This window comes from Sturnus vulgaris, chromosome 4 (assembly GCF_052056855.1).
Source record: "Sturnus vulgaris isolate bStuVul1 chromosome 4, bStuVul1.hap1, whole genome shotgun sequence".
In the NCBI taxonomy this organism is placed as follows: domain Eukaryota; kingdom Metazoa; phylum Chordata; class Aves; order Passeriformes; family Sturnidae; genus Sturnus; species Sturnus vulgaris.
The window spans coordinates 21,491,505-21,515,412 of record NC_142246.1 but is presented as its reverse complement, the minus strand read 5'-3'; the positions used below and the strand labels follow the sequence as shown (position 1 = coordinate 21,515,412).

The 23,908-nt window shown below is 34.8% G+C and overlaps 1 protein-coding gene across 1 annotated transcript in view; it reads left to right on the top strand.

The window, feature by feature from the left end:
* The window catches only part of ARAP2 (ArfGAP with RhoGAP domain, ankyrin repeat and PH domain 2), a 112,052-nt gene that overhangs the window by 34,925 nt on the left and 53,219 nt on the right, over positions 1-23,908 (top strand). The window contains exons 10-14 of the mRNA XM_088163252.1: positions 18,677-18,792; positions 19,948-20,147; positions 20,873-20,958; positions 21,647-21,829; positions 23,585-23,759. Of these exons, the coding sequence (XP_088019378.1) occupies positions 18,677-18,792; positions 19,948-20,147; positions 20,873-20,958; positions 21,647-21,829; positions 23,585-23,759 (760 nt within the window). The remainder of the gene's footprint in view (positions 1-18,676; positions 18,793-19,947; positions 20,148-20,872; positions 20,959-21,646; positions 21,830-23,584; positions 23,760-23,908) is intronic.

Sequence of the window (23,908 nt, the reverse complement as noted above, 5' to 3'; positions counted from 1 at the left end):
ATTTCAGCCATTAAACTAATTAGCATAGCTAAAATATAAATAAGTTATATATAAAGTTACATGTTGTATTACAACAGTAAAGACCAGAGCATTTCTGAAGCAGTGTAGACAATATATCTTCATAGAAATATTTGTTCCACAAACTTGGATAGGTACACACATATGTTAGGATCATCATAGAATCATCATAGAATGGCTTGGTTGGAAGGGACCTCAAAGGTCATGTAGTTCCAGCCTCCCTGCCACGTACAGGGATGCCTTCCTCTAGACCAGATTGCTCAAAGACCCAACCAATCCAGCCTTGAATGCTTCCAGGAATGGGACACCCACAGCTTCTCTGAGCAACCCATTCCAGTGCTTCACCACTTTCACAATAAAGAATTTCTTTCTAATATCTAATGTAAACCTACTCTCTTTCAGTTTGGATCTATTCCCCCTTGTTTTGTCGCTACTAAGCTATTGTAAAAAGTCCCTCTCTATCCTTCTTATGGGCTCCCTTTAGGTACTGAAAGGCTGCAATAAGGGTCACGCTAGAGCCTTCTCCAAGCTGAACAAACTCAGTTCTCTCAGCCTTTCTTCATAGGAGAGGTTCCATGCCTCTAATCAACTTGGTGTCCCTCCTCTGGACTCACTCCCACAGGTCCAAGTCCTTCCTGTGCTGGGACCCCAGAGCTGGATGCAGCCCTGCAGTGGGGTCTCACCAGAGCAGAGCAGAGCAGAGGTGCAGAATCCCCTCCCTCCCCTGCTGCCCACAGTGCTCTGGATGCAGCCCAGGACACGTTTGGCTTTCAGGGTGTGAGTGCCCATGGCTGGGTCATGTCCAGCCTCTCATCCAGCAGCATCACCAAGTCATTCTTGGCAGGGCTGTTCTGTATCTGTTCATCCCCCAGACTGTGCTGATTCTGGGGTTTGTCCTGACCCGGATGTAGCACCCTGCACTTGGTCTCATTAAACCTCATAAGATTCCCATGTGCCCACTACTCAAGTTTGTCCAGGCCCCTCTGGATGCCATCCTGTCTCTTGGGACTTTCAACTGCACCACTCAGCTTGGTGTCATCCTCAAATTTGCTGAGGGTGTATTTGATCCCTTCGTCCATGTCCTAATGATGATATTAAGTAGCAGTAGTCCCAATACAGACCCCTGAGGGACACCACTTGTCACTGATGTCCAGTTTGATCTATTGATCACTACTGTCTTGATGTGACTTTCTAACCAATTCCTTATCCATTGAACAGTCCACTCATCAAATCAGGGTATATGCAGTTTAGAGAAGCGATGTTGTGGGGGACTGTGTCAAATGATTTACAGAAACTCAGAAAAATGACATCTGTGACCTCTTCCCTTTTCCACTTATGTAGTCGTTCCATCATAGAAGGCCACTAGGTTATTTAGACAAGATTTTCTCTTGATGAAGGCAAGCTGGCTGTTTCAAATCTCAATCTTCCCCTTATCTGTTGTCACCAGACTTCCATGATAGTGTATGAATTCCATGTCATAATTAGTTAGATATACCCTAATATGCTACTGCAAATTTTTGTTTCGTATATAACTTCTGTTACCAGTTTGCCAGATTTGAAATCCATTACGACTCCATTGTAGATGTGGTTTCAGAATTCAGTCTATACTTCCTGTGGCAGAGCTCAGACAAGTAATGTCACAAAAGGATATTTTTCTCTTTCGATGCATTGCCTATATGATAAAGAACTAAGTTGTATGGATATTCTTCTGTGCAAGGTAACAGGTGGGACTATTCTTTTGTCCAGTCTGAAGGAGAAAAGCAATATTGCTGAAGACTAGTATTTGCCTAATCTATGACAAGTATCATCAGATGAGCACTGGCAGTCACTCTATGATGATTAAAATTTTCTCCTTGGTTGCAAAACTAAATAAAATGGATTAGTGTGCACAAGCAGACCAAAGAATATGTCTGTAGTTCATTAATGTGCCTTGTAGCTGACACTAATATTTAGAACTCCAAGCACATAAAAGCAAGTGATTGGTCATAATGCATTTAGCTTGCAATACTGATCATGCAGGAAATGCACAGTGTTCATAAATAAAACAGTTTTGGCATTCATGGATTTCTGTCGTTAGTGGTGATTTTCAAGATTGGGTGGTCTTACTTCAATCACTTGGAGTTCATCAGAGTAAGGACCATTGCAACTTTTTGAAAATACCCAGAATTTGTAGTATCCCCGACCTTTCTTCCTCTTCATACTTTTTCAGCTTCCACCCCTTTACAAATGCTTAATTCAAGAATAGACACTTGCTCCAAAACTGTTCTTTTCTGCACAGATTAGGCTGCAAATGGGAACAGAAGCTTTGATGGCAGTGCAGAGAGAGCAGGTTGGAGTTGCTGCTGGACTACTAAAATTATGAACCATTGGAGTTTTCATTAGTTGTGCAAAATGAATGGTTTAAAATAAGAATTATAGAGATTATCCTTAAAATACTAAGATCTTTAATATCATTGTACCTCAAGTGACATTTTAATATTTTTGGACCATAAATATTTTATTTTTCTTCATTTGTTCTGGTTTCTTTATGTTTGGAGAAGTAGGGTATTGTTCAGGTAATAAACATTATTTTCTCTGCTCCATTATATCATATCTACAAATTTTATTCTTAATAAATTAACCATCCTTATGGCAAAAGGAAGAGAATTTATGATTTACAGCTTAGTATGAATGTGGGGAATACCCCAGTGTGCTTTCCCAGCAATAATTTCTGTTCCTGGTTAATAAATTGCTAGACCAACAAATTTGAATTTAAATCGAATTCTTACTACATGAAACACTTCAGCATCATGGTTATTACATTAAATTCTTGTTCTTAAATATTTTGCATGCAAAGTAACATATTTTTTTGAGGATGGTATGTTTAAATTTAATCCTTTAAAAATCAGTATCTTAAGGATATGTCCAGAAAATTTCACTCAAAAGTTACTTCCATCTCAGCATACGGGTCAGGAGAGATCCATCAGAATTATTGACTGATTGACTGATTGATTGATAGCTCACGTTTTAAAATAAACGTATAAAATATTACATGCACTGTAGAACAGAAAAAAAATCAAGTTATGTTAACTTCACTTAGGATGGAAGGTTGTCAAAACATTTGTCTTTGAGCATCCAGAGAACCATTTGAACATGCCTGGACAATGGTTAAAAGAAAAATATACTTAGGAAAATATATGCAAAGTATGATTCAGGAAGTAAATGTGGAAATAATCTTGCTTGTATTGTGAGTCATGCTTAGTGTTGTACATTAGCATGTTTTGAGCATTTCAAACAACTTTTATTTTATTTAGTTTGCCTTGTTTGTCTTGGTTCATTTTTTCCTCCTGGTAGACCTTTTTATTGTACCTCTGTGGCATTTTCAATAAAATTACTTAAAAACACAAAAAAAACCACCCCAAACAAACAAAAAAAAACCAAAACAAAAAAACAAACAAAAAAAACCCACAAAAAAAGATGACCTAAATAATGCAATGGCTGAAGAGTGTGTTTTGTTGACTTTGCTTATCCTTTTGGGGATTCTGGTATATAATATTTAATTATTACATTAAATAGGTATTAAATAAATTATATGTCCATTTCTTGTTTAAGGTCAGTTGGGCTATTAAAAAAGATAGTCTGTGGATATGACTCTGTGTCAGTTATCAAAAAAATTGTTTGTCTTGTACCAGCCAATGTTTCTAAATTGTAGATGGAGGCAGGCAGAGAGGAGTCTATATCCACTGTACTGCATTTGCCCACATTTACCCTGGTCTGTGGTTTAAGACCAGTATGCAGACCTGTGTTAGAGATACATCAGTGAGGTTTAAAAAAGATTTGAAGCAGAGTGACTGCATTGGTATAATAAATATGGCTTTGTGTCCTGGTTCCTGGTTCACAATTAGCCTGTCTGGCACTTATTTGAGAGGCTCTGCAGGATGTTGCATGTATGATGCTTTTTCCAGCCAAGGGCTGTTATTCCTTGCCATGGGGTAATAAAGAAGTTCAAAGGCAGATAAAATGACAGCAGTCAGCAACAGCAGCTCAGTTCCTGCAACACAGGAGTAATTGCAGCCCATTATTACAATTGGCTCTCGTTTCTTTCCCCTGAAGGAACTGAGCAGCTGCCAGTTTACTGGGCTGCAAGAAAACTGATGAGACAGGAGATGGGGGGTCATAACAAAAGTTGAGAAACTGATCAAGGCAAAATTCATTAGTCCTGAGTAGCTGTAAGAGAAGAGAAGGAGACGGTGTTGTGACTGGTCATCACTGATGCCCATATGGGGAATAGTTTCTGACTTCCAGGTTGGTTTGTTTCACCCTGCATTTCTTTTTTCTTCACAAAGAGAAGCCAGGGGGATTCTATGATCTTTCACCTTATTTTGTAAAAAACAAGCCAACCACACAACAGAAGGCAGGAACCTCTTTATGGGGCTTACATAGAAAGGGTTTATTTCAGCCTGAATAAGTACATCAGCTGTTATTTTTTGTGTGTGCTGCAGCTAAGAAAGGGATGATCTACAACTTGTTTAGTTTTATTAAACAGTAATGTGCAGTTGGATGATCCTTTAGTACTTGCTTATGGTAAATATATACAATCAGCAGTGCAAAACTTGTGTATCTTTATTGGTGTTCTCAGCAATAAATGCTAATGTAGAAATGACAGTGTTACACGTGGGAATGAAAGGGTTACACCCACATAAACAGTATTTCAGACAGTTTCCTCATCCATCTCTCACTGATGTGGTATGGAATATCAGAAACATATTTCTTAATATGTGCAAGTGGAGATGTAGGGGAATTTTACAGGAAGAAGAAAAAGTAAAGGTTAATAGAGTGCACTGTAGATACAAAACCAAAGGGTGTTATCACAGTTCTGTGTGATTCTGTGATGCTGTTCAGGTCTTCTAAACATGCAGGTCTTTTATCCTCACACCTACATTTCATTCTCCTATACTGCATGTAAATCTATTTAAAAATGAACCTGAAGAAGCATGCGTGGATTTTGTTGTAGCTGCTTGTCTTTCTAAATAGAAAAGTTAAAGTTGCATTGCATTTTCAGTATTTATGGGGCCGTATAAGAAAAGCTGTTTCTTGTAGGATCTATACACAGATACCTGGGGTGAATTTCCATCTCTTTGAATGTCACTTGGAGCTTTGCCATTCATGTCAATTGCCAGTTTTTCATTTTAGTGCAGTATTTTGTTTCATTCTTGAATTCTTCTTCATCCTAGTTTCTTAAATGACATGTTCATGCTGAGAAAATATACCTTCTTGTAACTTCAGTGTGTTTCCAGATTGCAGCTGCCCATTTCTACTAATATAGAAGGTTTTTTTGGTAGATTTCCTGTTCTCAAAGATCATTGCAGCATGTTATAACCCTCCCCACCCACAAATGGTACAAAATGCTGCTGCTAGGTTTCTGAATACTCTAAATTGGAGTGATTTTGTAATTCTAGTTCTATTTTTACTGTTTGTGAGAACCTCTTTTATGTGTTATCTTGATCCAGTCATTGCAATTTTGATGCAACTTGTGTGTGGTGAGGTGCATCTGCATAGTTTCAGTTATGAGCCAGAACAGCGTTCTTATCACTGTGCTTCCCCATGACATGAAGTGGGTTCAGTTTGCTGCTGTCTGGGTCAGGATGTTGCTGTATGATCAGCCTGTAAATCAGTGCTGCCGTCTTTGCTTTGGTCACTTTCCATGAACAAATTGCTACTACAGGTGCTGCTCTTCACTAATCACTGATTTGTAAGGCATCTTGACTAATGCGAACATAGCAGTATGTGTTTCAGAAATTACTATTTTTTTATTACTGTGTGGTTTTGAAGGCTATTCTACACAACATTCTGCAAAGAAATAAGTTGTAATCCAGGCCTGCTGCCCCTACCCAAGAATGTGCTCTGAGGCATGAGTTAACATTGCTGTTGACAAGTTTTGTTTTTTCAGTTTCTCATTAAATTCAGGTGAGTGAGATTCATTTCTTGCTTGCGAGGATTTGGGCATGAGAGACTTGAGAAGTGAAAAGAATGTAGTAGACAGGTGGAATCAGTATGCTACAAAGGAGCCATGTATCTGTAGCTTATTTTGGGTCCTGAAAGATCTTCCTATATAGTTCAATGGATGACAACAAGAAGCTTAATGAAACAAGCAGAAGATAAATGTGTAAATGGAGATAATTTGTTAAAGATTTAATTTTTAGTGTTCTTTCTATTAACTAGCTGTCTAGATAGTAACACAGAGTATAAAGGTTATTTGAAAGATGTATGTGAAGGGCTTTTTTAAAGGATTTTGGTTGGCTTTTAACCTCTAATCTGTTGAAGTACATTTTTAAGGGAATGGTTGCTCCATATTTTTACAGATAATTTGTCCTTTTCTGTTAGATATTAGCCTTTACTCCTCATTAGCAGAAAATAATTTCATTGAAAGCTTGAATTTACTTTGTTTTTACATATGGTGCTTCTAGCTCATAATTTGTGATGGGAGGCAATAATCATTAAAAAATTAAATTGCATTCATTATGATGAAGGCATTTTGTTTGTTTGTAAGCATATATTAATTATATAGACAGTCCTGGAACATGAGTGTAGTGCAGATATTTTAGAGCTGGATCCTTCTTTAGCTGTGATAGTTGAGCATCTTAGCTTTGATTATTGAAAAATAAAAATTTTAAAAAAATTAATCACTAAAATCAAATGGTGATGGCTTTTACATGGACTCATAATAAAACTTATTTACAATGGATTTACTAGGAATCCAATAATCTCTGTAAGTATTTAATACTGTAACCACTTCAGTATTTAAGTAGGGAGAAGTAGATTGCTTATTTGTAAACTGTATTGATTCTTGAAACTCTCTTTTATGTATTTACTTTTATACTAACTGGTTTTTTTTATGTGAAATCACTACCTTCATGGCATAAAGCCTATACAAGTATGAAAGTGAATAACTGCTAAGCAGTAGCTGTATGTGTGTCCATAAGTGATTTTGCTTTACAAAAATTCAAAACAGTTTGTCTGCATTTATCTGCTATTTTCATCTTTGTCACATAGAGACAAATTAGTATGAGTGAATTGAAAGCCAGCAGAAGAAAATATTTTCTTTATAAACAAAAACAAAGAAACCAATCCCTTAAAACAAACAAAACCCCAAACCCACCCCACTCTATTTTTGGCTGAACTAAATGTAAGGAGGATGTCTTCCCAGGGTAGATAAGGCTGAAATGGCTGAGTTAGGAAAGATTTGCCTTATAAAAAACCTGTGGTGCAGCATTGCTGTTGTCATGGCATCAGCCCTCTCTTGGTCCAGGCACAGAAGAATGTATGGCAAAACTGGTGATGCTGCTGTCTGTTCACTGTTTTAGAGTAAGTATTACAGAAGTGGGAAGAATTCACAAATCATAATTTGGTCTCCTTGGGTTTCTGTTTCTAGGCATTAGTGGGAAGTTTATACTTTATGTTGGCTTCTAGAAAAGGCCTGAATCTCCTTGAAGTCTGACACATTTTTCAAAGTTAAAGAATATGTGTGCACACTCTGAAAATTTAGATCTTCTACTATATTTATGTATTTCACAAGAAAAAATATAATCTTTTTGGCACAAGTTAGTCCAAAAATTTCTGAATTTCACATTTTACACAAATCTGAAATTTTATGGCTTTTGATGTTTCTTTCCTGCAAAGGTGAACATTTATTAACTAGATGAGAGTTTATACTGACTGGCCAAAAACTTTTGTGAGGGTCTGTACTCTCCTTAGCTTATTTTTTTCCTTTTAAATGTAAGATCAAAATGTCAGCTGTTAAAGTGGAACATTTTTCTTTATGGCTCTCTAAGCATAAGGTGTCTAAAATCTCCCAAGCTGGAAAAAGTAGTTAGCACTACTACTTAAAAAAAAGAAGCTATTAGTAGTTAGTCCAGAGCTATCTATATTTCATGTAATTAATTCATTTATTCTTATAAGGTGTATGAGGATGTGTGTGTGTTTTGTTGCAATATACACCATCTCAGAAGAGTAATTCAGTTTAATAGGATCATAAAATCTAAACTGTTCATTTTGTCAGCATGAGCTGGAAAATCCCATAAGGATCCAGCTATGATAAAATGGGATATGTTTGTAATATGTTCAGATAGCCATAAATCCATTTTCTTATAAGATGTCAAAATGTCTATTTGTAGTCCTAGTTGTATGGTACTTTAAAAACAGTCAAAACTTTATCTTAAAATTAATTTCCCTTTGTAAATATTTTGAGTCATGCAGATTACTTGGAAATTAAGTTTGTGAGTAAAAAAAAAAAAAAAAAGCTTTGGAAAACTTTCTCCATATTGAAATATTATTAAATATGTGAGTTATTAATTGTTTCTACTTATGAAATATCACATCATAGAATTAAATTTCAATTTATTAAAGAAGTAGGTAGTAAATAAAATAAGAAGTCTTCATATTTACTGTGAGGACCATTTGTCTTAACACCTTATTGTTTGTAGTCAGTAAGTAAAAGCACTGTGCTTGGTCAATGATACTTTATTGTCAATATCATATTTGTTTATCTCCATGGGCAAATTTTGGAGGAATGCAAACACTCCATTTTTGGAGGGTTTCTGTTGCAGTCGGGGTTCCTGTTGAGGTGAAGCAGGTGAAGAAGCAGGAAGGGCCTTTGCAGGGGTTTCACAGGGATGTTTATTTCAGCCACGCGTGAGCACAGTCCCGGAGCTCAGAGGCAAAGGCGTTGGTCTGGGACTTTGGGTTAGGTACATGGGGGTTTTACAAGGGTGGGGTTAGGGCATAAGGGCCAACAGGGAACCAGGGTGGGAGTGACCAAAAGGCTGACAGACAGAGAGAGGGCAGGGGGCTGTCCTAAGGAACAGAACAAGGGTTGTCTTGACCTGATAGAACAGGATTTGTTATCAAAAGGAGATAACTGAGAGGCTTCTCCTATCTTTCTAACTGGGAGTGCCTTTCAAGGTCTCCATAGGTTTCTTGGTTCATTAGGGAAATTTTGGCAATGGGGATGTCGTAACAGTTTTCTCTCTTACCTAGTGACAACTGTACTAAAATGCCTATGAAATGGTTTATAATTTTTGCATGACAAGTGTTGTAGATTTAAAGCTATTGCAAAAATGTTCACAGTCTGTCCTTCCTGAAAGAGTTCAAACACTTTTTTACCAGTTTTTCTGGATTATGAATACATAACAAAATCTTTGGTGTGTACGTAAGCTTTGGCAAGAAGATTATAAAGATACGAATTCAGAATATTATAGCTGTATGTGATATCTTAAAATTCACTGATCCTTCTGGTCTCCAGAGAACAGTCTTGCTCAATCTAAGACAGTTTCCATTTGTGAAGCACTTCCAAAGAAGAGTCCAGATGGCTACTTAAAACTGTAATAGTAATATCTATGTTTAAAAGTGTCCTTGAATGAACAGGAGTTGCTCTGGGTGCTTATTGCTGGGAAGTGTTTAAAATGGTGTGTGAATTCGAGATGATGACTATAGGGATAGCTGTTTCAGATAAATTTAAAAAAAAAAGTGGAAGGGCTCAAACACTAAAAGTGATGAAAATTGAGGCATTTCCATGTAATTTTAGAATTTGCATATATTAAACTGGTATCCCTTTGGGATGGAAAAGATGTAAACTGAGTAGCAAGAAATGGGCTCTAAAATGGAATGAATTTCTATGTGTCAGAAGTTGTGCTTCTTAAGGAACATGACTGCCTCTTTAAATATGAGACAATGTTATGAATAGATATTGGAATAAAAGTAAAGGTGAAAGCCTTGAATATAGGCTTGCTTGTTCCTGACAGGCTTTGACTTTTATTTACATGTTTATTAAGCTGTACCATGTTCATGTCATGTCATGATTTTTCATAAAGCAGCAAAAGTAAGGATGATAGCCCAGGCAGCTGCAGTGGCTTCAGCCTCTGTAGGTAACAAGCTAACAAGATGCTGTTTTTCTGAATGAGCTCCATGCTGCAGAGAAGCCCTGGTGGAAGGGAGTTACTGTTATTGTTCAAAATGGAACTTTTCCTACATTTGTCTTTTGTCTGTGTGGTGGGGGAGCGGGGGACACAACACAGAAAGCAGATTTGTCTCTCTTGCTTGGTACCTGTCACGGTATTTGGGAAGATAGCAAGGAAGGTTTTGTATGTAGTATTACCAGCTTGCTTTTGATGCTTGGTTCTGTCTTATGTGCCTCAGATGTGAGACTCTTGCTTTCCTAGTATGTTGAGTGACAAGAAAAAGAAAGCATGTGTCTGAAGAATGGAATATGGTTTGAATCACACTTTCTGTGATTCAGAAAGCTGAGCTCTGAACTGTAGAATGGTTGAAGAATTCAGGTCCTCTGGGATATTTTTAAAACAAGAATGCAAATTACTATGGTACCTTTAAGTCAAGAAATCTTTCCACTAATAAATTTAAACTACTTTCCACTAATCTTTCCACTTATAACTTTAAACTGCTTTGTGTTAAAATGTCCATCTTTATGTATAATTCAGGTTCTTATATTGATGCAACAATTTGCACATGTTGTTTCTGAAGTATGTAATTTCCATACATACAAATTATTTGTAATGGCATGGCATGGAGTATTTCTTTCCCCTTCCCTTTTAGCATGTTTCAGCACAAATGAGTAACTTATAAATACTTGGAATTTTGATATTTTCTCTACTCACTGTTGTCTTCTGCCTTTGTTTTTAAGGATTAAGAAATGGAAGCTTTGAATTCATATGTTTATATGTTTGTGGCTGTTGACTTTGAACATCCCTTTCTGCATTGGATCATCTTATCTAAATTCGCTGTGGCCATACACTAAAGCCTTTCTCATGGGACTGGGCAGTAAAGAAGGGGGAAACGTAGACCCTGTGTTCTCTGTTCTGATCTACTTTCCTTAAATCTTACTAAGACCTGAAGATTCATTGGCTGCTATTATGTTGAAATTGATTGAAGCCAAGGATCTGTCTAGAGTAAGAGCTTCCTTGAGGTTACATGGGGAGTCAGATGCTCCTGTGTTATGTAAATCTAATTTTTTTTTAAGAACTCAGCTAAAAAGCTTTGATAACATTACTTCAGTTACAGAGTTTTGCATCCCTCTAATCATGGGAAAACTGACTTTGTTTCCAAGTCATATTTCTTAATTTCACCAATTATAATATTGTGCAGTAGATACTTTAATATGATATTTCCTTTCACAGGATTACTACCTCTTTCAGTGAATTGTCTATTTAGTAATTGTTTGGAAATTTTAATTTCCTTTCTTGATGTAGCCCATGCCTTTTTTATAGCACACTGTTCAAAAGTGCCTTACATTCAAATGATTCCTTCACTGAAAAAGGAATTTTCTTTGTGGAGCAATGAAGAATTTACTTTTCATCGGTTCCTGTAAGGTAAAGGAACATGATTGTCTGCTCCATATGACCACACAGTTCTGAGAAATAGAATGAAGGATTCAAATATCCATATATTTTGCATTCTCTGTTTTTTCCGTCTTTTATCGGTGGTTGGGAGGGAATAGTTCTCTGTCGAACTATACCTGCTCAAAATACTGCTTTCATAGGTCTTGGCTGAAGGTCCAATTGCACGGCAATTCTGCAAATCAAACCCTAGAGCATAAAGTCAGATGCTAGGAAATGAAAAATGTGCAGTGAAATGACTGTATGCTAAGGCTTTGATTTACACTGAGTAGAAACTGGAAAAGGCAAAGATAAGAGCTAACTCTCCAGTATAGTATTCAGTCACTTTAATTATGTGATCGTCCTCATCTTTTTTTTTTTTTTTTTTTTTTTTTTTGTATTTTGCAGCCCATAAAGGAAGGGAGCTTTCATCTTCATGTGTCCTAGATCCATCCCACACAAAAAGCAAGGCATGGGCCTGATGGTGCATAATCAAGTGATACAAAATTGTCTTGATATTGCAAAATACATACACATAGCTGCTGAAGTGAGGATTCTGAATTGCTCCTGTAGTAAGTGAATAGAGAGATCTGTAACTTAAATGAGAAGTTACATCTAAGGTTGTAACTACCTTAGAGTGTTCATCAGGAATGCATTTTTTAAAGTAATCTCTTAGTTATTCTCACTTCTTATGTATTTGCTTTCATCATAGAGCCATCTCAAAGTACAGGTATTACATTTTTTTATAAAGTAATGATGTGGAATGATACAGAAAGGAATGTACTGCAGCAGTACATCCAAACAACTCCACTGCAGAAAAGCTTACCACATGGTACTGACGAGCTAGTCTAAGTGGCCCTTCTTATCTTTTGCTGTCTTCCTTCCTTGTAACCTCCAAAATGTTGGATGCCAGGTTGTCATTACAATGTTTTCAAAATTAGCGTGAATTATTTTCAAGTGGTTTTCTAATGGAGGAAAGAATTTTGCTTAGTTAAGTGAAGAACTTAAAACTGATGATGTGACTACTCACATATCATAAAAGATGAGCACCCAGCTACAGAGTTAACATGCACAGACAACTGGAATAATAGCATCTCCTTGCTCATCAGGGCTTGTGTTAGCAACCGTCATGTTATTTAAGCAATATTTTTTGAGTATGTAATTATATGCTGTATACTTCACTGTGGTTTTTTATTTATCTCATTAGAAGACTATAAGGCAGAGTACATATGTGGTGGTTTGTATTACAATCCACAACATGTAACTATCACTGGAAATCTATATTAAAAAGTTTTGATCTGTGATGAGAGATGTAGGGAAGCCTGATGAAAAATAACTGCGGGTGCTAAGCTCAGTACATATAGAAGGAGAGGAAATCAATATCAACTTGTGTAAATATCATCAAAGCAATTGCTGCATTACTAGTCACTCTTTCTCAAACTCTTTAATACATAAAAAGGTCTTAATTTTTCATTAATATGGAAGCCAGTTTTTTCCCCCATATTTCGGTTGCAGAAATTAGTCCTCTTTAATAGCTGGAAAGGCTGAAGTATAATGCCTCCAAATAATGAGTAAAGAAACTATGAATGCTTCATCTGAATGATTCTAGTTACTGCTTTTAATCTCTCTGGAATAATTTGGTTGGTTGGAAGGAATCAAATGCCATGGGGTAAGAATGAAGGAAAAGACTAAATCATGCTAAATTGTTAAGGGAATTTTCAGATCTTGCAGGAATAGTGTATTGTCACAAAATTTGTTTTAACTTCCCCAAGGTAAATCTAAAGAGCTGTTTTAAATTAAATGGTAAATTCAAGGAACCATGTAAGGTCCTGTTTTGGAACTGATCAGAGATATTGTGATTAAACGTCAAGAAGTTTCTGTGTATGGGCAGGAGGACAAGTGTAGTTTCAGAAATATGAATAGTCTTTATAAAATAGTGTTAGGGTGGTATGAAAGATAGCTGTTAAAAAGAAAACAAAAAAGTGTGCATTTATAAACACATACATATTGATTTGTGTGTGTAAATATATCTTTATATGTAGTATAATATTCTTGATCTGTTACCTCTTACCACTGTTAGAGCTTTATTTTTTATCTAGCTGTATATATATCTATATATATCTGTATATCTGTGCGTGTGCATGCACACGCTTAAATATTGCATATCCTCAAGATCTAACAGCCAAAGACAGAAAAAGCAAATGCACCACGATCTCATAATACACAGGAAGGAAACTGATGTGCAGTGAGAATACTCAGTTGATGTAAAATTTCCAAAAGTGCAGTGTTCCCTGCATATATTAGTGTTATTTCTGTACTTCTGTATTTTTTTACTTCAAAATAAGTTATGAACATATATTTATGTATTAAGATGTATACTTATGTGTGTATATACATGTGTGAGTATGTAGAAACATAGTCTCTTGAACTCATGTCAGCAGTTTTCCTTTTTCTCTGCTATTGCTGTTGTCCTCTTGGTCCTCCACCAAAAGAGATAAAAATATGGATTGATATTTGTAATATGAAAATAGTAGTTACTTAACCTTTTATTTTCAATTATTTTTATGTGAGGAGTATGTGTAAAGTTATAATTGTGGCTGGATTTTTTTGGTTTAATTTCTCTGAGGTGTTTTCCTCATGGAAGGATTTTTTAAAATCAACTTTATACATTGGGAAGCTAATGTTAGATCAATGAAAGACTGTGCATCCAAAGACATGATAATAACTGCTGAAACAGTAAATATTTAGGAACAAAACCAGCATCTCTAGAACTCCTGTGTTCAGATGAATTTTGGTTTGACTAAGCCAATAAGAATGCCAGCCCTGGTGTTACTGGAATAAAACCAAGTGGAAGGGAAAAATAAAATAAAAAAATAATTAGGTAGGAGAAAAGTTTTTTTAGAAGTGCCATTTTGTGAAGAAAGTGTGTTCACTAATTGAGAGTCACAAGGTTCAGCCTCTGATTACAAATTTATTTATGACTTGTATGCAGAAAGGTGCCCAAGTCTGTGTTTTTAAGACAACATGCCAAAATTTCAGTATCCAGCAGCTCTGAAAATTTCACTTGTTCAGATATAGTTGCATGATTTTATACATCTATACTTTAGTGTTCCTTAAAATTGATGTTTATTTCTGTGTCTGTAAAACCTTGGTGGTATATTAGAAAAGGTATGAGACTAGTTTTGAATCTACTTGAATTTCATCCAAAATACAATAGATGTTAGTAAAGCCTGTCACAGGGCAGCTTTTGCCTATGAAAAGATAATGCATAATAGAGAAGGTAGTTTTGTACACTGAGAGGCACTTTACAGATACACATTAAAGGTATGTTTAAAAACACAATTTAAATAATTTCATAGCTGGTATGACAGATGACAGGTTTTCATAGGTTATGTCTTTTTCAGATGGGTGATCATGACAGCAACACTCACACATTATGATTATTCACTCTTCAGAAAGGAACAACAGCTAATCAGAAAGTCAGTACTCATCTTAGTATTGTTAGCTTTCAGTTATCTGTGCTGTTTAGTGAATACTTTTGATCTATTATTATGTCTATAAAGATTTTTTTGTTTTTTTTTTAAAGCTCTTATTGTCAACTCATTTTCCAACCTTTTTTAGAATTCATGAAGATAGTATATAATAGTTATAGTATAACTATTTAAGTCATACCTATATTTAAATAATAAAAAACCCCAACAAATCCCAACCCTCATCTTTTCTGTGCATTTTTGAATCTTAAACTTATCTTCCTTTGTCAGAAAGCCTAGCACAGTTCGGTGTATCTGAAACAATGAGCTTTCAGTGGGTAGAAGCAAGACAATTCTTATTCTGAAAAGATACTGCTTGCTTTTGCTGTCGATATTTTTTGTATAGTTCTTGAATAGCCCTATTGTCCTTCTGTGCACTCAAAGTGAATGAATTCATCTTTCAAAGTGGAGCACTTCTTTCTTCCCTGTACCAATTCCCACTTCTGTTTCTGAAGTAGAGAAGAAGACTGCACTCCTGAAAGCATATAATTCTGAGCACTGAAAATTAGATTCTAGCACACCTGTCACTCACAAAGCCAGGTTTATGCCAAGTGTTGTGCAGTTATCTTAAGGAGTTTGTTTGGACCATTATGGAAATAACTTCACTCTAATATACCAATGAAATTGCTTAATTTGTCACCATGTTCTGTTCTGAAAAGTAGATTCTAATTTCTTAACGTTTCTGACATTCCTCACACTGTAGTTCAGTATTTTAAGTTCTCATGCCCTTGCTGAATGTAAAGCACAATGAGTTATTCTTTCTTTAATGGGATTGTTCAGACACTGGGCACGTGTGCAAATTTTGGAGGGCTGGTGCTGCACCTAGAGGTAAAGACTTTCAAATTAATGCACTTTGTTTCTAGATTGCTTTCTTGGTTCTATATTGTTAAATGTAGTACAACAAAGTTTGATGTCTGTGAAAACAGACATTATTGTGTGTGTGTGACAGGTTGCTTCCATGCAGCATGCTCAATTTTGCTCCAAGGAAAGGAGGTGCAACAAGCTGTTTGAAAGCATAAGAAAGAGACTGAAAGGAATATAGAAAAAATATTTTCAAGAAGGAGCCTTATGGAATAAGTAGATGAATGAAGTTTAGTTAGCATTTCTTTCCTCTTCTGTTATGTAATGAAATTCTCAGTTGTCAGGTGGCAATATACATATGCAAAAGGACCTCTTTTTTCACAACCAGTATTTGGGAAATTTATGAAGTAAGATCCTGCAGAGACCTCAAAGCATGTTGTTGTTGGGCTTTTTAATTCTTTGAGGATGTCTGTCAATGGCTAGTAAGTATAATTTTCTTTGCTGCAACTATTTGTTCAGGGACTTTTAAGTGCTTAGATTGCTGGAAGCTTATTTGGGAAGATGAGCATGTACCTTTTCTTATTTGCATTATTTTTATGACCTTGACAAGTAGCAAGTACCTAAAGGGAAGCTACTCTGCAGGAGAACTTTTGATCTGGCTCAATAAGGTAGTTATTATTTTGGTCATCTTTGCTAATCATTTACCTTCAGTAAAGTTTAACCTCGACCTAGAAGTACATTGAACACCTTCTAACCATGGCTTCTGGGGGTTTTTCGGCTGTTATTTAATAAAAAAAGAATGGACTATGCAGGTTCAAGGATGGGCTTGTTACCTCTCCATCGAAAATTGGGATTTCTTAAGGCCAATTATTTTAAATAATTTGAAATACTTGAATCAAAAAATGAAAATTTCATCCAGTTTACATGTCAGAAGTGTAAACCATTTAATTCTAGAAAGTTAATGGTTTTGGGTTGTTTTGGTTAGGTTTAATATTTTTTCATTTCATTGTTAGGAATAAAAGTTCTGTATTTTTCTATCCTTGGTCTTTTTTTTTAACTATTTCATGCTCCTCTTTTTCTCCCTGGTAGTGTGAAGTTAAGAATGCTTCACTGCTGCAGAGGATACTGTCAAATTTACATTTAAAAAGAGGTTATTCTGCCCACTCTTTTCCCATAGAGGGTGAATTAGGGACTGTGGAGGCTTAACAGAAGTCTCTGCTCTCTTCTGAGGCAAGTATGCCAGTATGAAACCCCTTGATTTATAGGAAAATGGAGTGGGGGCTGAAGATGAGAGGAGAGAAAAAAAAAATCTAGGTTTACATGATAAGAGGGTATAAGAAAAGTATAAATATTTTAAAATAATTCTATTTTTTTCTATTTTCTAAAATAAATTATATGAGAAGTGGCTAAGCCAGGTTAGTTATTGCAAGCTTTTACTTTTCATAAAGGTTTGTGTTGAAATCCACACCTAGCTCCCCACTGTCACTGTCAAATGTAATGGAATGTAAAAAAAAAACCCCAAAATTCTTAATAAAAAGTCTGTGAAGGAAACATTAGCTAACTTATCTAACAGCATATTTAAATAGTGGGAATTCTGTCATTCTAAGAATCTCGTCTTATAATGTACGTTGTGCTTTTTGAGGCATTATTCTATTCAATGCCTCGTGTGATACAGTTGATACTTCTGTCTGTGCATAGACACAGACGTATGTGTGTCTTTTGTCAGATTTAGCCTTATCAATCCTGGCTAAAACCAGGATTTTTATTTGCTCATAGCTGAAATAGGGAAATAAAACTAAAAGAGTTTTGTGAGGTATTTTCTCCATGCAAGCTTTAGTACACAAAAATTTGTAAATCTCATAAAGAGAAACTTGTCAGTAATGGAGATTTAAATATGTATTAACTAGAAAAACAGTCCTCTCTTCAGAGGCAGGCAACTCTGAAGTTTTTACCCTTCAGTGCTTTTATTTTTATCAGTCTGTACCCAACTACTTGTTATGTGAGAGGTAACACTGAACATGCAAGTGATAAGATACGTGAATTTGGCTTTTTGCTTGGGTGATATAGTTTTGTTTTGTTTCTATTTACTGTTTTCAAGAAGTATGCTAGTATTTCCAGATATTAAACTTGTGGAATTATCTGTCTTGAGATGAATGTGTAAATAAATTTGAAGAAGGAAATGCTGATGGTATTCCAAATAGATAAGAAATAACGTATGTATTCATTTGTTTTTCCAAAATCCATACATTTGAGAGGCCCTCACAGGAGCTCAGTGTGAGCTCACATTTTATTTCCCAATTCTGTCAATTTATTTTTATTTTTAGTACATTTTTCCATGCAGCAGAAAAAATACCCAATTTCACTTGGTTTTAGGCAAAAATACTTTCTTACAGAGTCATAACTTACTCTTGGTTTATTTTAGCTGCTGTGTAGGACTTTTTTTCAAAGACATGTTTAGTTCATATACTACATCAGAAGCATGAGGAACCAAAGGTTTAAGAAAGAATTTTATACATACTTAGTTTGTTAAACACTCAGTTTTAAAGCAAGAAAAAATGTTGTCACTGAGAAGGATTTCGATGTATGAAGTTTATTTAGGCACTAAAGCATGATTTAAGCTAGATCCTTCCATAATTTTGTATTCACATTTTAATGTAATCTGTTGTTTAAACTTTTTTTTATTCTTTCCCTTATTAATTGTTCAAACATGCATTTTTTTCTCCTACCAATAATTAAGTAGGGTCATTCTAGCAGTTGGAAACCTAAGTGGTTGAACAAAATTTAGTGGAGGTTTGTTTATCCACTAATAAATTGGAAGTGGCTTATATGTTACGGCAAATATGTCAAATATGGCAAATATTACTAGTCTTGGTTTTTTTTTGGACCATGATGAAATAATTCTTCTTTACATGTTTTATTCTTGAATGATAACCTCCTAAACTTTTATTATCATTTTCCTAGGACTTTAAGACAGGATTTGGTATCACTTTAATCCCTATGAATGTGGCAAATGTAAAACAAGTGGATCGGGCTGCAAAGCAATCTTTTGAAATAATTACTCCTTATAAAAGCTTTAGGTAAGAACTTTAATATTTACTTTACAAAATATGCAATTAACTAAGGCACTAAAGAAATACTGGTTTCATACTGCAGTGCCGTAGCTAGTTTGGATGAAAAGGTAATGTTTTTATTTAGGATGTTCAACAATTTTTAGAAAATGGTAGGATTTTCTTTGATTTGTTTAGTTGTGCACTTCATCTGTTAGCTCCTGACTCGGCATATTATTCCCACAGGTTTGTGCTTTTATGTAACCTTCTTTCTCTCTTTGTTCTGTGCAAGGGCAAAAGGAAAAAAAAGAGAAATGAATTCCTCTACTTTCACAAATTGACTTCATCCTAAAGAATAATAAACTGCAATAGTGAAATAATGCTGCATCCATTTAGTATTATGCATTTTATTTGAAAAGAAGCTTTAATGTGCTATCCCTTGTAGGAATCCTTGGTTGAAAGCAGTGGAAAGTTTCACTTTGGCTGATTGCTGAGACTTGTAATGGTTTTTAAGAAAATGCAAGTACCTGCTAATAAAAGCCTTTTGTTAAGTGTTGTAGTGTTTCTTAAATGAAATGTCGTAATGAAGGAGAAAAAGAAATTTCTTTCTTCTCCTGGACTTGTTAAATGTTAGCAAATACTTTCATGCTCAGTAAACTAGCAAGTAAATTAGTCTTGATCAGCAATTTGAACCTGTTGCTAGTTGGTAGATAGTTCTCTGTTTTTTTCTTAAGACATAACCATGCTGATGTTTGTTTAGTATGTAATTTTTTAAAAGATAAATTGAAATGTATATAAGTATTTTTTTAATTCTCAGTCTTTTTACAATTCTCATTTAATTCTCCGTGTTTCCTTATGTTATTCTATGCTTTTGTTAGTCTTCAGTCTTTAATCTTGCTAATTGGTAACATAAAAGTTTGAAATTAACTCAGGGATATTAGATGAATGTTACAAAATCTATGTAGCTTATACCAGTAGTGGTTTTGTTGAAAACAACACTAAAAGAGGGAGTTTCATTGACTAAAAATAAAAAATAATATATTCCATCTTAGGATTTATGTCTGTATGGAGGAAGATTTTGGACTGTGATTTTGGGTGTAAATGTAGTAAATAAGGAGACTACAGACCATGTTTAATTGGGCTTTAAAATAAAGATCAATAACACAGAAAAGTCAATTGTTTCAGCTTTACAGCAGAGTCAGAAAGAGAGAAACAAGACTGGATTGAAGCACTCCAGCAATCAATAGCAGAAACTCTATCTGATTATGAAGTAGCTGAGAAGATTTGGTTCAATGAGTCCAACAGGAGCTGCGCTGACTGTAAAGCTCCCGGACCTGACTGGGCATCCATCAATCTCTGTGTTGTCATTTGTAAGAAGTGTGCAGGTAGAGTAATTAATGGCAAGCCATGTGGGTTCTACAAAATGTCATATTTGCATATCTATGTATGTCCTTGAATTGGCACTTTTTTGTTGTTTTTTAATTTTTGAAGTGTTATCCTTGTGGAAGTTTTGAAAGCCAAAATGTGAGCATAACTTGTTTTTAATACCAAGGGCATCCTTATTCTAAAGCACTTCCACACATAAGTGATATGTCTGTGGTGATTGAGTTCTCAGATGAATCATCCTTCACAATTAGTGGAAATTAAGACACAATAATACTTCTTAGTAAAGGAATGGCTTTTGCAAGGCTAGATGCCAAAGAATAACAATTTTTAGTGCATAAATTTTGTTACATCTGCACATATTTTACTGCCAAAAGGGATAGCTTTTTCAGATACTATTCAAAATACAGTCCTGTCATGTTTTATATTGAAATATGTGCCTAAGTGGTAGATTCAAGGAAATAATTTATAATTCTAGACTTTCTTTCAAATCAAACTCTTTCTAGTCTACATGAGACAGCCTGCTTTGTTTATTCATTACTATCAAATGAAATTAACTTCGTTTTTTTTAAAGAGGTATATTTTAATTTCATATTCAAATGTCAAACCTAACTTTTTTTAAAAATAGGAAGTAAAATAAATCTGGCTTCATCACATTTTTTTGTTAGTCAGCAGAAGAGAAACCCTGTTTAAGTGCCTTAGTTAAGTAATGCTCTTGGATTTTCAGGACAACATAGATCTTTAGGACCAAGAGATTCAAAGGTCCGGAGTCTAAAAATGGATGCCAGCATTTGGAGCAATGAACTTATTGAGGTATGTTGTGATACTCTAACTCTTTTTTCCATCATGAAACCTACTGCATGGAAAGGAGTTATTTACTGCTTTACTCAGGAGAAAACAACATATAACTGCTAAACAATATGGTGATGTTACAGTAAGCTTGATGGTTCTGTGTGTGATGTACCTCTGTGTAATTCCAAATATTCATTTGTTTTGCTAACAAAATGGAAAATTTCTCTTAGTATTTCTCCAGGTATCTAATATTTTTGGGGAAAAAGAAATAAAACGCTTTTGGAAAGTGCTCATGATGAAGAAAGGGGAAAAGAGAGGAAACTTGTCACTAGCAGCTTAGCTGCTTAGAGTGTTAAAAAGTGGTGGTGCTAAAAAGTGGTCCTGATAGAGAGGGTTGAAGCCATCAGTGATTTCTTTAAAACACATGCTACTCTTCTCTAAATTTTAACTAATAAATATGTAATGAAGTGTTATAAGTGATTAGTCTTGTAAAACTTAGCTGCTATTGATGGTAAATGATGACTGCACGCTTTATTGTTCATTTATAGATGACCATAGGCAGTTTCTGAGAGAGGCTTCTGTCTCCTGCAGGAAATTTTCTTTTCCTTAAAAACTTTCTTTTTCAACTTTTCTCAGCTGAAATCTGTTTAGAGGCTAGCTTCATGTCCTTCATACTATTTTGCTAATTTATTCCCTGCATCTCAACTAGCTCTTTATTGTCATTGGAAATAAGAGGGCAAACAGTTTTTGGGCTGGAAATCTTCCTCCAGATGAAGAATTGCATTTTGATGATCCTGCAGAAAAAAGGATAACATTCATTACACAAAAATACAAAGAGGGAAAATTCAGGAAAACACCTTTTCACTACAAAACCAAGGAACAATTAAATAAGGTAATATAGCATGGTTAAGCCCATACTATGTTTTGGATTGTATTGTATCTGTGTGCAATTTGATCATCTTGTTAAACTGGTGAGAAATTGATTCAGCATCCTGAGTGACATTCTGACACAGTTGAATAAGGGTTATTTCGGAGCCTTTGCAGATGTCATTACATGACTACTTAGTTTATTCTTTTTCCTGTTAGTTTGTTTGAAGAAGGTTATTGTAGTTCTTCCTATGCCTTCCTTAGCCATCAAAATATGGATCTTTATCTAAATTCAACTGTAGTCTAGGGATGCAAATTTCCACTTCCCTTCTTTAGATTACTTCTTTGCATGTTTTTCTTTCTTATATCCCACATGTCTGACATCTAACATTTAAATACAGTAGATGATTCATTATTATCAACTGTGTAAGTAGCTCATACACACTTACATAATAGCTAGTAGCTTATTAGAAATGAAAAAGCTAAAATTAATGATGGAAAATGTGTATTCTCTACTTTTATAAAAATAACAAATTCTTTAGAGTTGTAAAATGGAGAATTTTAGTTATTCATATCTCGGTAAATTTTGATGTCTACTTGACTGAATTCTAAGATCTGATGTTTTGAGTCATGATTTTTTACGGTTAATGAATACAGAAGAGTTTTAATGCATTGTGCAATTTGAATATATTCGATTACAGGAGTCAAATTGTCTCAAAGGATTTTCAGAGATTGTGGGGTTTGTTTTTTGTGGGAAAGGATATATGTCAAATAATGATTTAAATACTGGGAAAAGTTATCAAATTCTCTATAGAGACATGGAATTACCATATAATAAGGTATTCATTGCCAAGTAATTCTAGAACTTTTACTGAACTGTTTTCTCTGTTAACTTGTGCCTCCTGGATGCTTACGTGTTTATTAGAACAGCTAAATTTTATAGGAGTAATCTTCTATTTTTAGCGACTTTTTCTTTAATCATTTAAGAAAAACTCAATCATTAACTAAATAAATATTAAATCATAGAAATTTTTACGGAGAAGGTTGCTGTAATTGTGTAGCTATTTTTGGTTTTAAGGTTTTGGACCAATCTTGGAAAAGAAAAAAGGAAGTTTATTATATTTGTGTTTTTGTATACAAAAATAAAAGGAGACTCATGTTTTAGGATGAAGTGAGATGTTTAAATTTCAATGAAGATGAACAAGTATCAAGATCTTAATAGAAATCTTAATAAACATTTTAATAAAAAGAATTAAAAAATATTAATATGTATTAATAATCTTAATATATCTTAATAATACATCTTACTAAAAAGAGTAGTTTTATTATTTATTTATTTATTAGAGCCTTATTGACTGACTGTGTTTTTTTTAAAAACTACCTAGGAATTTCCATGTGTATCCTAGGAACTGAGTTTAAGAATCTAATCTCATCTCTTTGGTTGAACTTCTGAGGTCTGAAATATGAAGAGATTTTCTTTAGTAGTTTGATGTAAATAAACAGCAACCTTCCCCTTCAGCTGTATTTACTCATGTTATCCTTCCCAAGTAAAATTGGTGAAAGCAACATTTTGTTGGGTTTGGATTGGTATTTTGGGATATTTTTGTTGTTGCTGCTGAATTTTTCTAGATTCAGACCATACTTCATGATTTCTGATAGTTAACAATGTTTATGGTCTAACTGTATCAGAGCTGAAAGGATTTTCATCTACATTGCATATATTTGTTGCCAGTAACTTTCTAATTTAAACAGACTTCCTATTTCCCCTCCCTATGATAAGGCCCTGTGTGCTGCTGTAGTCAAGCAAGATGTGCTGGAAACTCTGATGCTGCTCTTCAGCGGGGCTGATGCTATGTGTGCCACTGGAGACCCTGTTTACAGCACCCCATACTTACTAGCCAAGAAGGCTGGGCAAAGACTGCAAATGGAATTCCTGCACCATAACAAGTTCTCAGGTATGATGCATTTATTTCTTTTGATCTAATTTTATATTGTGGAAAATGGAAGGAAATAATTCAGAAGCAAAATTGGCTTTACTTTTAAAAATAGTGGTATAGCAAAGGGGCAGCTATGATGGCATTAACTGTATTTTATTAGTGCACAC